This window comes from Bufo gargarizans, chromosome 3, assembly GCF_014858855.1.
Source record: "Bufo gargarizans isolate SCDJY-AF-19 chromosome 3, ASM1485885v1, whole genome shotgun sequence".
Lineage (NCBI taxonomy): Eukaryota > Metazoa > Chordata > Amphibia > Anura > Bufonidae > Bufo > Bufo gargarizans.
The window spans coordinates 402,551,299-402,565,419 of record NC_058082.1 but is presented as its reverse complement, the minus strand read 5'-3'; the positions used below and the strand labels follow the sequence as shown (position 1 = coordinate 402,565,419).

At 44.0% G+C, this 14,121-nt stretch overlaps 1 protein-coding gene across 2 annotated transcripts in view; it reads left to right on the top strand.

Moving 5' to 3' along the window:
- Nucleotides 1-348: 348 nt before the first annotated feature.
- Nucleotides 349-14,121, top strand: part of PPP1R12B (protein phosphatase 1 regulatory subunit 12B) — an 87,160-nt gene continuing 73,387 nt past the window's right edge. Inside the window, exon 1 of one of the 2 annotated variants that reach the window (XM_044288326.1) lies at nucleotides 349-489. In XM_044288326.1, the coding sequence (XP_044144261.1) occupies nucleotides 385-489 (105 nt within the window). In that variant the 5' untranslated portion in view covers nucleotides 349-384. Of the gene's footprint in view, nucleotides 490-13,524; nucleotides 13,898-14,121 lie in introns of those variants that run through there. The other variant, XM_044288327.1, reaches the window with a different exon arrangement.

Sequence of the window (14,121 nt, the reverse complement as noted above, 5' to 3'; positions counted from 1 at the left end):
ATTTTGTTCTCCAGATATTATTGCACTCGGAAGTGCCGAACGTTTTACCATGAACCAAAGCTGAATGACCTTTACTTACTTTTCATGCAGTCTTGAAACCACTGCCATCATCTACATGTGAGGAAATGGTGACTGCAAACACTTGAAATACATTCTGTAGCCCTGTATTAGATGTCTCAGTCTTACAGTAGATTATTGTTTCCATGGTACATATAAGCCACTGACACATGCTACTTAACCTGTTGCATTGTATGGGCGGAGGAAGCAGACACACCTGCCACCAGAAGTACCGGTATTCATTTGGAGTACTCCTCACTAATTGAATCCACCCTGAATTATCTGTGTAGATGTGAGCTTGGACACACTAAGTAAAGAGTCTCCATTATGACAGAACATCGGTGGTTGAAGAACTCTCCATATTCTGAAAGGTTTGGTTCCCATGTCAGAGAGAGGACCCCACACTACAATGAAAGTCTGAAGAGCAGTTGGGCAAGTACCATATACACAAAAAAAGAATATTTTAGTGCTTGTTATGGGAACTTGTATAGTCTCTGTGTATTCCCTTCTTGGGCTTGCTGGGGTAATACTATGTGGTGTATTAACACAATGTTCCTCAACTCATGTCCTTAGCGCCCACCTGCCGCTCATGTTTTCATGATTTCCTTAGTATTGAGCAGGTGATATAACTAGTGTCAATGTATCAGGACTTACCATAGGTATTCATTCAGTGGGATATTCTCAAATTATGACTGGCAGGTGGGCTCTGAGGACTGGAGCTGAGGAACACTGTATTAACATAAAATACATCCCGGATCTCAGACAGTGACCTGCCTATTCGGTCGCTATTGTCATTCTTCAGGAGGAGAGCAATCTGAGTATGGCTTTATCAGTTCTGCACACCACTCTTTAGGTGGCATCAGAGTCCCTCTAGCAGGAGTGAGCCAGATAGGGTTCTCGACTCAGCACAGTTTTTGCATTCAGAGTTATCAGATTAAGGGCTCAAATTTTCTTTCCTTTTTTTGTGGACCATTCACTTCAATGGGTCAGCAAAAACACGGGAAAGTACTTCCGTTTCCGTATTTCCGTTCCGCCAAAAAGTAGCGCTGTCCGCAAATCACAGTCCGAGGCCCCATTCTAATCAATGGGTCCGCAAAAAATACGGAACATACACGGAACACATCCGTATGTCATTCGCATTTCATCTGTTTTTTGCGGATCCATACTGTAGAAATGCTATGCCCAGCCCATATTGCTCATGTGTTTTGCGATTAATAAGTTACTGTTTCTGATCCGCAAAAACGGATCGCATACAGAAACCATACAGATATGTTTTGTGGAATAATGGAACGGAAGAGGACTTAAGGGCTCATGCACATAACCGTATGTATTTTGCGGGCCGCAAAAAACGGATCTGTTGTTCCGTATTTAAGGTTTTTTGTTCTCTGATTTAAGTCCTCTACTGTTCCATTATTCCACAAATCATATCTGTATGCGATCTGTTTTTGCGGATCAGAAATGGAAACAGTAACTTTCTACTCACCAAACACATGAGCAATATGGGCTGGGCATAGCATTTCTACAGTATGAAATACGAATGACATACGGAAGTGTTCCGTATTTTTTGCGCACCCATTGAGTTGAATAGGGCTTGGGACCGTGATTTGCAGACAATAATAGGACATGCACTACTTTTTTGCAGAAAGAAAATACGGAAACGGAATGCACACTGAGTACCTTCCGTTGTTTTTGCGGACCCATTGAAGTGAATGGTTCCGCATACGGTCCACAAAAAAAACGGAATGGAAGCGGAAAGAAAATACGTTCGTGTGCATGAGCCCTAAGTCTGACAGTGGTGATCTCATGGAGGACCTGCTCTTAGAAGAGTAAGAAAAGCTTTGTGATCTATGAAGTGACAATACCTACAAGCAAAACACTGCAGTGCTCGCCCGAATGCTGCAGGAGCTTCAAACAGCTGAATGGCGGGGGATCCCCACCAACCTAATATTACAGACCTATCTTTAATATATTCACTTATCTCTTCATCACCCTCTACAACTCCTCCCTCATCACTTTTTAAAAGACCAACACTTTCACGTTTAACCTTTTTACCATTTATATAATTGAAGAACCTTTTAGGGTTAGTTTTACTCTTTTTGGCAATGAATTGCTCTGCCTCCAGCTTTGCTGTCTTTATTTGCTTTTCACATGAATCATATTTTTCCATTTTTATTGCTTCTTCACTGCCTTCCTATTTTAGTATTTTAACACTTTAAGGGCTCATGCACATGACCGTATGTCCTCCGAGACATACGGTCCGTGAGCGGGCCATATGTCCCGGAACGGCTTACATCGTGCAAATCAGTGATGAGTGGCGGGCCAATATTGGAATTTGCGATATTTCACGAATATTCGGCATATATTCACGAATTAGTGATCTCCAGTCATTATTTTCTTAAAATTCGCGATTAGAATATTTATGAATACGAATATATAGCACAAATATTAGTGAATTCTCTAAGTTGCGACATTGGCGATTAAAATTTGTGATTCAAATATTCGCGCTCAACACTAGTGCAAACGGGAGCGTGCAGCATCATAGGATGCTATGTGCATCGGGCATATGAGTGCAGCATAGTATTCCTGCAGGCAGCCCGATGCACACAGTATCATAGCAACCTATGACGCTGTGCGCTCCCGTATGCATGATGTATGCTGCTCCGGGACATATGCCTGCTCACAGACCGTATATGTTATTTATTAGCCACTTTACACTTTTATGTATCCACATTGTTTTTTTCCTATTGCTAACCCTTTCATTTTCATAAGGTATACAACAACCCTGATGAAACTGTATTATTTAAAAATATGTATATGTAAAAATAAAGGGCCTCAGTGTCAATAGGTCATATACACACCTGTATATTATACAATACTTGATATAATTGCAGGGTGGAGCAGGAATAGTAGTTTGCGTTGGCAGCTCATAAATACCAGTATGACTATCTTCATTGCTTAAACATTCTGTACTATTTATTTCACAATGTTCAAAGTTCTTGGTGCTATGCTTTACAACAGAAGCTGGATATTTATGCGGTTTTCACCCCTTATTTTTTGCAGGATGAGTTGTAGTTTTAAGTGCCATTTTGGGGTACATCTAATGTATTTTATAGCTTTCAGTAATTTTTGGGGGCATGGCACGAAAAAACACCACGATTCAGCCATTGTTTTTTGGGTTTTGTTTTCTAAGGACTTCACCAAATTACATGATAACTTTATTCTGCAGGTAAGGCCTCATGCACATGACTGTTCCGTTTTTTGTGGTCTGAAAACCCCGCATCCACAAAAAACGGAAGCCACCCGTGTGCCTTCCGCAATTTGCAGAACGGAACGGGTGGCCCATTGTAAAAAACGGACAAGAATAAGACATGTTATATTTTTTTTTTTGTTGTCCGTATCTTTTGCGGCCCCATTGAAGTGAATGGGTCTGTATCCGAGCCGCAAAACAACGGTCGTGTGCTTGAGGCCTAAAAGCCAATTTTCCCCACTTTAGGGGAATAAAAAATTCCTTCCAGACTCCAATCAGGCAATCAGAATATCTCCCTGGATCAAGACCCCCCTCTAGTAGCTATAGCCTGTAATATTATTACGCTCCAGAAATACATCCAGGCCCCTCTTGAATTATTTTTGTGAATTCACTATCACCACCTCCTCAGGCAGAGAGTCCCATAGTCTCACTGCTCTTACCGTAAAGAATGCTCTTCTATGTTTGTGTACAAACCTTCTTTCCTCCAGACGCAGAGGATGTCCCCTCGTCACAGTCACAGTCCTGGGGATAAACAGATGATGGGATAGATCTCTGTACTGACCCCTGATATATTTATACATAGTAATTAGATCTCCGCTCAGTCGTCTTTTTTCTAAAGTGAATAACTCTAATTTTGATAATCAAATAAAAGGTGTTTAAAAGAATTAGTGATTTTTGTTTTGTTTTTTTTTAAACACCTTTTTTATTTGTAAGTCCCAGTAGGGGGCTTGTAGATCAGAAGGGGTCGGGATACTGTAGATGGCATGGTACATGTAGAACAGCAAATCTAATAATGTAATAGAAGTACTACCATCACTTAATGGTGCTTGCTAATCACTGTTTTTCAAAGTATATTACCATAGCAGAATGTGTTTCGATCCCCAGCCTTTCTCAACTGTTATGTGTATAACATAGCACAAGAGGCTTTTAACCATGTAAGGCTGCTTTCACACTAGCGTTCGGGTTTCCGTTCGTGAGCTCCGTTTGAAGGAGCTCACGAGCGGACCCGAACGCAGCCGTCCAGCCCTGATGCAGTCTGAATGGAGGCGGATCCGCTCAGACTGCATCAGTCTGGCGGCGTTCAGCCTCCGCTCCGCTCGCCTCCGCACGGACAGGCGGACAGCTGAACGCTGCTTGCAGCGTTCGGGTGTCCGCCTGGCCGTGCGGAGGCGTGCGGATCCGTCCAGACTTACAATGTAAGTCAATGGGGACGGATCCGTTTGAAGATGCCACAATGTGGCTCAATCTTCAAGCGGATCCGTCCCCCATTGACTTTACATTGAAAGTCTGGACGGATCCGTCCCAGGCTATTTTCACACTTAGCTTTTTTTAGCTAATATAATGCAGACGGATCCGTTCTGAACGGAGCCTCCGTCTGCATTATTATGATCGGATCCGTTCAGAACGGATCCGCCCGAACGCTAGTGTGAAAGTAGCCTAACACCATAACCTGAACAACAGGGACAACTATCCACAGAAATAATACAGCAAAAGGATATGTCATCTCAAAACCATAGCAATACATGTCATCATTGTAGCCCTTACCGATGCTGTGATGCCTGACGCTGGGTTCAGACCTGAGCGTTCGGGATGTCGCGCTCTGTATGCGCGATTGTACCGGCGTTTGCAATCGCGCATACAGAGACAAGCGAACGCCCATTGTCGCGCGTTCCTGGAAGTCTATGTACGGGAACGCGAGACAAGACGCCCCAAAGAAGCTCATGTACTTCTTGGGGCGTCAGGCGTTTTACAGCGCGATCGTATGCGCTGTTAAACGCCCAGGTGAGAACCATTCCCATAGGGAATCATTGGTTTCTCCTCGCTGAGCGTTTTACAGCGCGTAGGAACGCGCTGTAAAACGCTCAGGTGTGAACCCAGCCTTATAGGGCATAGGGCTGTTCGCCTTGAATGCTGTGGGCCCCTCATGGCTTAGTTCCATTGAATGGAGCTAAACTGCAAGTGGAAACCTACTGTAGCATCAAGCAGCGTCCGTTTTCTTCCTCGACATGTCCCTTCTTGGCTTTAACCCTTTCAAGACCAGGTAATTTTCCTATTTTTGTTTTTTATTCCCAGCCTTCAAAAAAGCCATAACTTTTTTATTTTTCCATTCACATAGCCGTATGAGAGCCTGTTTTTTATGGGACAAGTTGTAATTTCTAATTGCACCATACGGTTGCATACAATGTAGTGGGAAGCACGACATTTTTTTTTAAATGGTGTGGATTAAAACAAAAATAAATAAATGTTCGGCCACAGTTTTAGGAGTTTGTTTTTACAGCATTTCCTATGCGGTAGAACTAGCCTGTTACTTTCATTCTCTGGGTCAGTACAATTACAACAAAACCATATATGTATAAGATTTTTTGCATTTTAATACTAAAAAAAAAAAAAAAACTTTAGAAAAAACAATTTTTTTCTTTGCATCGCCATATTCCAACCCCCATAACTTTTTATTTTTATGTGTAATAGAGCTGTGTGAGGTCTCATTTTTTGCACGGCAGGAAGGGGTTAAACCACCAACCCGTGAACTGCGGCGCTGCTTCCCATTAAAAATAAAAGGAGGCAGACACCATGCAGCCACAACCAGAATTTTGGCATCGTGTCTGTAGCAAAGTTCCAATCGCAAATTTCATTTTTCGAAGTGTGATTTTTATTTTACCCCTCAGGTTTAGCCACTAGATATTTCACTTGTGTAATAAATGCCTTTTTGTCTGAAAATGGCAAGATATGGGTTCCTCACAGCAGGCAAACACATCTGCTTCATTCTTTGCCAGGAAACTTTTCTAGAAAGGATTTTATGTTTTCTCACCCGGAAGGTTAAAGGGATTCTGCACTTTGTTTAAACTGATGATCTATCCTCTGGATAGATCATAAGCATCTGATCGGCGGGGGTCTGACACCCGGTACCCCCGCTGATCAGCTGCTTGACAAGGCAGCGGCGCTCCACGAGCGCCGCGGCCTTTCACTGTTTACCTGCTGGCCCAGTAACATCACGACTAGTATTAATTGCCTGGGTACGGCTAAGCTCCGTACCCAGGAGCGCCGCTGCCTTCTCAAACAGCTGATCAGCGGGGGGTCCCGGGTGTCAGACCCCGGCCGATCAAAGTGCAGAACCCCTTTAACCTTCCGGGTGAGAAAACATAAAATCCTTTCTAGAAGAGTTTCCTGGCAATTAATGAAGCAGATGTGTTTGAAGTCAGTGATAATTACAATTTGGCCTAAATTGTCTGGTTGTGTTCAGATCTTCAGAAAGCTACTCCTGATCACTTGTGCTAATGAGGTCCATAAACCTTAGTTAGCTGGTCCCCTCACTAGTCTCCTTGCATCTCGGTGTATAGACTCACTGTCTGGTGCTGGTCTTCTGTAGATATCTTCTCTAGGCTTGATCAAGACCCAGAGGGAAGTACAGCAGTTACATGGTGACTTTAGTCTGTGTCTCTGCTCCTTGCTCCTTTTCTCTGACTACATACTGCTTTACTCTAGGCTAGACACACCCCACTATATATACTATGTGGTGCCAGCACCACCTAGGGGCGAATGGATGTAATGACATTGCCAGCCAGAAAATAGGAAATACCATACAATGCAATTACAGATGCTTGCGGGACGCTGCAAGTGCACAACCCCACACATTATGTTACGAGTCCATCACAAGCGTTACATAGTTAACCTTTTGAAAGTTGTGAAGCAATTATTGCTACACCCACCACATTAACCATTCGATTGCCAGAGACTTTGGATTAATTGAAATCTAATTTCTATACAGACAAACTATTATTATATCTGCATCTTTCTGTCAGCCCAAGTTGAAATATTATCTGGAACATCATCTAGTAGATGCAAGCTGGACTATGAATCTGAACTAATGTGCATGCTATATTTAATAGTCAGTATTATTACTGCTGAATATTCAGTACTATTTAATTGATATATCAATTTTACTGATTAACAATCATGCATGATATTTGAATGTACTTCAGTCTATAATCTAGTTTTTTTTTAGGATAATTTATTACATTTTTTATCACTACACTTTTATTTATTTATATTTATTCCTATTGTATATATATTTTTATCCCTTTGTGGATTCGTTTTATATGTTTGATGTTGTTCTAATAAACTGTCATTTAACCCTTTACTTAATAGCAACCGGTGCATCCAAGTGGTTTAGAGGGAGTTGGCTCCCTCTGTCTCCCACCAGCACCCTGTGAATGAAATTATGGGGTGCCAATGTCTTGCCATGGCAGCCTAGGGCTTAATGAAGGCCCCAGGCCTGCCTGCAGTATATCCCCTTCAGCCAACACCTCTCTGGCAGAGCCTGCTGATGACTGTCAGTATAGCACTGACAGTATAATACTCTGTACTGCATAAGCAGTACAGGTTATTATAGCAGATCAAAAGATGTCTGTTAAAGTCCCCTTGTGCGACAAAAAAGTAAAAAAAAAAAATAATTCCAAGTACAATAAAAATACACCTTTTTTTATTATAAAAAAAAGCTATTATAAAAAAAAATTATATTGCTGTGTTCACACTACACAAATATCATGCTATAAGGATAGAGACACTGACTTCCTGTCCACACATAAGATGCTGTGTCAGTTGGAGAGTCTGATTGTTGGTCACATGACAAAGGTGAGAAGCAGAAGGGAGGTTATAACTCCCAAATACAAACACTAGTAAGAAGATTACATTCACTACAGATTACATCATGTACTAGCTGATTAGAGAAGAAAACTTTTTGCGGGAGTTCCTTAAAGGGAATCTGTCACCAGTTTTATGGTGTCCTAACTAGGGGCAACATAAATAAGTGACTGATTCTCTTAGCAAAATACTGGCTCACTTTCTTGAATTGACCCAGCCATTTTGCCAAAATCTTGTATTGAACAGCTCCAGTGCATAATGATGAGTGCTGAATATTCATGAGCTCCTAACTTTCCCCACCCAACTGCAGCTGGGAAAAAAAAAAACTGTCAATCAGAGGCAGGTGGACGGGGAGAGCCATGAGCTCATGAATATGAGGACTCATTGGCATACTCTGGAGATGTTAGGCCTCTTTCACAAGGGTGAGTTTTCCGCACGGAATCAATGCATGAGGTGAACGCATTGCACCCGCACTGAATCCGGACCCATTCATTTCTATGGGGCTGTGCACATGAGCGGTGATTTTCACGCATAACTTGAGCGTTGCGTGAAAACCGCAGCATGCTCTATATTGTGTGTTTTTCACGCAACGCAGGCCCTATAGAAGTGATTGGGGCTGCGTGAAAATCGCAAGCAAGTGCGGATGCGGTGCGATTTGTACGCGCGGTTGCTAGGAGACAATCGGGATGGGCACCCAATCATTATTATTTTCCCTTATAACATGGTTATAAGGGAAAATAATAGCATTCTGAATACAGAATGCATAGTACAATAAGGCTGAAGGGATTAAAAAAATAAATAAAAATAATTTAACTCACCTTAATCCACTTGCTCGCATAGCCCGACTTCTCTTCTGTCTTCATCTTTGCTGGGCACAGGAAAAGGACCTGCAAGCATCCGCAAGGAAAGTGCGGATGCGGTGCGATTTTGACACATGGTTGCTAGGAGATGATCGGGATGGGGACCCGATCATTATTATTTTCCCTTATAATATGGAAAATAATAGCATTCTTAATATGGAATGTTTAGTAAAATAGGGATGGAGGGGGTTAAAAAAAAAATAAAAAAATTAAACTCACCTCATCCACTTGTTCGCGGATGCTATGCGATTTTCACGCATGGTTGCTAGGTGACAGTCTATTCACTGTATTATTTTCCCTTATAACATGGTTATAAGGTAAAATAATAGCATTCTGAATACAGAATGCAGAGTATAATAGTGCTGGAAGGGTAAAAAAAAAAAAAAAAAAAAAAAAGTTAACTCACCTTCTCCTCTTGATCGTGTAGTTCCCGGTCTCTTTACTTCTTGAATGAGCTGTGGGCTAAAGGACCTGTGGTGACATCAGATCACATGCTCCATCACCATGGTGATGGACCATGTGATTGGAGCATGTGATCTCTGACGTCACCACAGGTCATTTAGCCCACAGCTCATTCAAGAAGTAAAGAGACCGGGAACTACGCGATCAAGAGGAGAAGGTGAGTTAACTTTTTTTTATTTATTTTTTTACCCTTCCAGCACTATTATACTCTGCATTCTGTATTCAGAATGCTATTATTTTCCCTTATAACCATGTTATAAGGAAAAATAATACAATCTTCAGAACATCAATCCCAAGCCCGAACTTCTGTGAAGAAGTTCGGGTTTGGGTACCAAACATGCGCGATTTTTCTCACGCGAGTGCAAAACGCATTACACTGTTTTGCACTCGCGTGGAAAAATCGCACATTTTTCCGCAATGCACCCGCCTCTTATCTGGGTCAAAAATAAGACGCCCGTGTGAAAGAGGCCTTAGGGTACGGCTACATGGGGATACGTTTTGGCTCAGGATGCATTCAGGGTGCGTTCAGTGAAACTCGCACCATTTTGCAAGCAAGTTCAGTCAGGTTTGTCTGCGATCGTGTTCAGTTGTTCAGTTTTTTTCCGCGCGGGTGCAACATCTGCGAAATTGCAGATGTTGCCCATCTGTGCCAGAAATACATCTAATAAAGGGTATTTATGGATAGACCATGGAATATATTGGCTCCTCAGTGTAGGACTTCCCAGGAGAAGGCGTTGCCATTGGCAGATTCTGCCCTACATGTTTGTGTTTGTTATTTTTGTGTTTCCCGCCTTCTCCAGTAAAATGTTGCCCACTATCTGAGGCTTGTCCTGTGCTTGCATTGTTCTTGCAGGCGGGATAGCCCTAAAAACTGCAGACTGCATTGTTATGTGTACAGCAGATGTGGTGAGGAGACCACTGCACCTTGGCCACTGAACTTTCTACCAGGTCAACGTGAAACAATCAAAGTGGCCACAGTCCAGAAAGTGAGATGTCATCCTGGTTCAGCCAAAAGGACCTCACAGTTAGACTCTCCACCTTTCCCTCCTTCACCAATGGCAAAGATGTTACATGTACAAAATGTTACGTCTTTTTCTGATGTGTGTGTATATTCCAACTGTATATTGGAACCGCTTACCTCACAAGGTGCACCTCTCACGGTTAGGGCACTTTCAACCATTGCTGCTTCTATCTCTGAGCTATTATATCAAGTGCTGGGGTCACACTCACTGCAAGTAGACTCTTCCCTGAGGTATGCTACAAGCATGTCCATTAATTTCAACCAAGGGATGGGAGACGATGTGCATTTTTTTTGCGGCTCGGGTGCGGACCCATTCACTTCAATTCGCATGCATTGCACTGTTCCGTGGCCCCGCAAAAAAAATATAGCATGTCCTATTCTTGTCTGTTTTGCGGACAAAAATAGTCATTTCTACAATGGGCCGCCCGTTTCGTTCCTCAAATTGTGGAAGGCACATGGGTGGCTTCCGTTTTTTGCAGATCCGCGGTTTGCGGACAGCAAAAAACGGCACGGTCGTGTGCATGAGACCTTTAAGAAAGGGGGAGTGAGAAGCCATAATTCTACACCTTTTCCCCGAAAAACACAGTTATAAAGCTGTAGTACTGAGGCGTATAGTGCACAAAAGTCACCAATACTCTGCTGATTGAATAACTGCAAAGTGCGCCAGGAGCTTTGTGGCATGAATTTCCATTGCCAAACAGCTGCATGCAAGCCTTACATCACCAAGCAGAATGCCAAGTGTCAGACTGACTGGTGTAAAGCACACCACCACTGAACTATGGAGCAGTGGAAACGTGTTCTTTAGGCCTCATGCACACGACCGTTGTGTGCATCCGTGGCCGTTGTGCCGTTTTCCGTTTTTTTTCACGGACCCATTGACTTTCAATGGGTCCGTGGAAAAATCGGAAAATGCACCGTTTTGCAGCCGAGACCGTGATCCGTGTATCCTGTCCGTCAAAAAAATATGACCTGTCCTATTTTTTTGACGGACAACGGTTCATGGACCCATTCAAGTCAATGGGTCCGTGAAAGAACACGGATGCACACAAGATTGGCATCCGTGTCCGTGATCCGTGGCTGTAGGTTACTTTCATACAGACGGATCCAAAGATCCGTCTGCATAAAAGCTTTTTCAGAGCTGAGTTTTCACTTCGTGAAAACTCAGATCCGACAGTATATTCTAACACAGAGGCGTTCCCATGGTGATGGGGACGCTTATAGTTAGAATATACAACGAACTGTGTACATGACTGCCCCCTGCTGCCTGGCAGCACCCGATCTCTTACAGGGGGCTGTGATCCGTACAATTAACCCCTCAGGTGCTGCACCTGAAGGGGTTAAGTATCATAGCCCCCTGTAAGAGATCCTGGGGTGCCAGGCAGCAGGGGGCAGACCCCCCTCCCTCCCCAGTTTAAATTTCATTCATTTTCATTGGTGGCCCCCCCTCCCTCCCTCTATTGTAATAATAGCATTGGTGGCACAGTGTGTGCCCCTCCCTCTCTCTATTGCATTAACATTGGTGGCAGTGTACGCCCCCCCCCGCCCCCCCCTTCCTCCCTCTATTGTTTTAATACATTGGTGGCAGTGTGCGACTCGCCCCCGGTCCCCCCCTTCCTCCCTCTATTCTTTTAATACATTGGTGACAGTGTGCGGCCTCCCCTCTCCCCCCCTCCCCCATCATTGGTGGCAGCGGAGTTCCGATCGGAGTCCCAGTTTAATCGCTGGGGCCACCAATGTATTGCCACCAATGAATTGCCACCAATGTATTAAAACAATAGAGGGAGGAAGGGGGGGGGGGTGGGCGGGGGCGCACACTGCCACCAATGTATTAAAACAATAGAGGGAGGAAGGGGAGGGGTGCACACTGTGCCACCAATGCTATTATTACATTAGAGGGAGGGAGGGGGGCGGGGGGGGGCCGCACTGGCCACCAATGATATTCAAACTGGGGAGGGGGGGGTCTGCCCCCTGCTGCCTGGCAGCCCCTAATCTCTTACAGGGGGCTATGATACGCACAATTAACCCCTTCAGGAGCGGCACCCGAGGGGTTAATTGTGCTGATCACGGCCCCCTGTAAGAGATCGGGTGCTGCCAGGTAGCAGTCATGTACACAGTTTGTAGTATATTCTAACTAGAAGCGTCCCCATCACCATGGGAACGCCTCTGTGTTAGAATATACTGTCGGATATGAGTTTTCACGATGTAACTCATATCCGACAGTATATTCTAACATAGAGGCGTTCCCATGGTGATGGGGACGCTTCAAGTTAAAATATACCATCGGATTGGAGAAAACTCAGATCAGATGGTATAAAGGGACTCCAGACTTTACATTGAAAGTCAATGGGGACGGATCCGTTTGCAATTGCACCATATTGTGTCAACGTCAAACGGATCCGTCCCCATTGACTTGCATTGTAATTCAGGACGGATCCGTTTGGCTCCGCACGGCCAGGCGGACACCAAAATGATCACGGATCACGGACCAACGGAACCCCGTTTTGCGGACAGTGAAAAAATACTGTCGTGTGCATGAGGCCATAGAGTGAGGAATCATGCTTCTTTATCTGGCAGTTAGATAGATGTGTCTGTACCAGGAGAACATTACCTGACTGCACTTTGCTATCTGTAAAGTTTCAAGAGGAGGGATAATGCTATGGGGTTGTTTTTTGCAGGGGTTGGTCTAGGACTGTTAGTTCCAGTGGAAGAATATCTTAATGCTTCAGCAGACATTTTGGACAACTGTATGTATCCAACTGTGGTAACAATCTGGGAAAGACCCTTTTCTGTTTCTGTTCCAGCATGACTGTGCCATCATAGACAAAGCAAGCTTCATAAAGGCATGGTTGGGTGGGTTTGATGTGGAAGGTCTTGACTGGCCAATACAGAGCACTGACCTCAACCCTATCGAACACCTTTGTGATGACCAAGAACAGAGACTGCAAGCCAGGTCCTCTCATCCAGCTGTTTTAGCCCTAAGAGGGGACCAAATCCATATGCATGCCTATGGATTTAGAATGAGATGACATAAAGTTTCTGTAGGTGTAATGTGTAGGTGTCCCTATACGTTTGTCCATATAGTGTACGTGAAGAACATATTGAACTGAAGGAACAAGTATAGTGCAGTAATTCTATAACTACTGTGTAATGTTCACTGTAGAACACTGTCAGTAGGTGGGAGGGGGGAGAGCGAGTTCACTGAACTGCAGAAGCAGCCAGAAGGGAGAGCTCCATTACCTCTAGAAGGAGATGTGGATCTCAAGTGGGAGGAACAAGGACTGTGTGTTCAAGGGAAACGAAACAAGACAAAGGGTGTAAAGATTTAGCAAAGATATGTGAGTGTCAGACCAAGAAAGCATCTTGTCCTGTGATTCTCTCATCCTCACTGCTACAACTGGAGACTGCAGCGCCCAGTGCACATTGGATGTAGTAAGGAGACTGCTGCACTGTGGCCAGTGAACTTGGGACCAAGTCATCGGGAAACAATCGATTCAGCCAGAGTCCAGGATGTCATCCTTGTACAGCCGATCAAAGGATTACACGAGACAGAGGATCTCTCAGTCGGACTCTCCACCTTCCTCCCCTTCACCGACAGCAAAGACGTTACGTGTACGAAACTTTCAGTTTTTTTGTCTGATGTGTGTGTGTGTGTGTGTCCCAGCTGTATATGACAACCACTAACCCCAGAAGCTGCACCTGCACCCCTCACGGTTATGGCCTTTGTGACCACTGCTGCTCCTGTCTCTAAGCTTCTTACCAAGTGCACGGGTCACACTCACTGCAAGTTCACTCTCCTGAGCTAGGCTGCCAGCTGTGCCAAAACAAGGGCTATT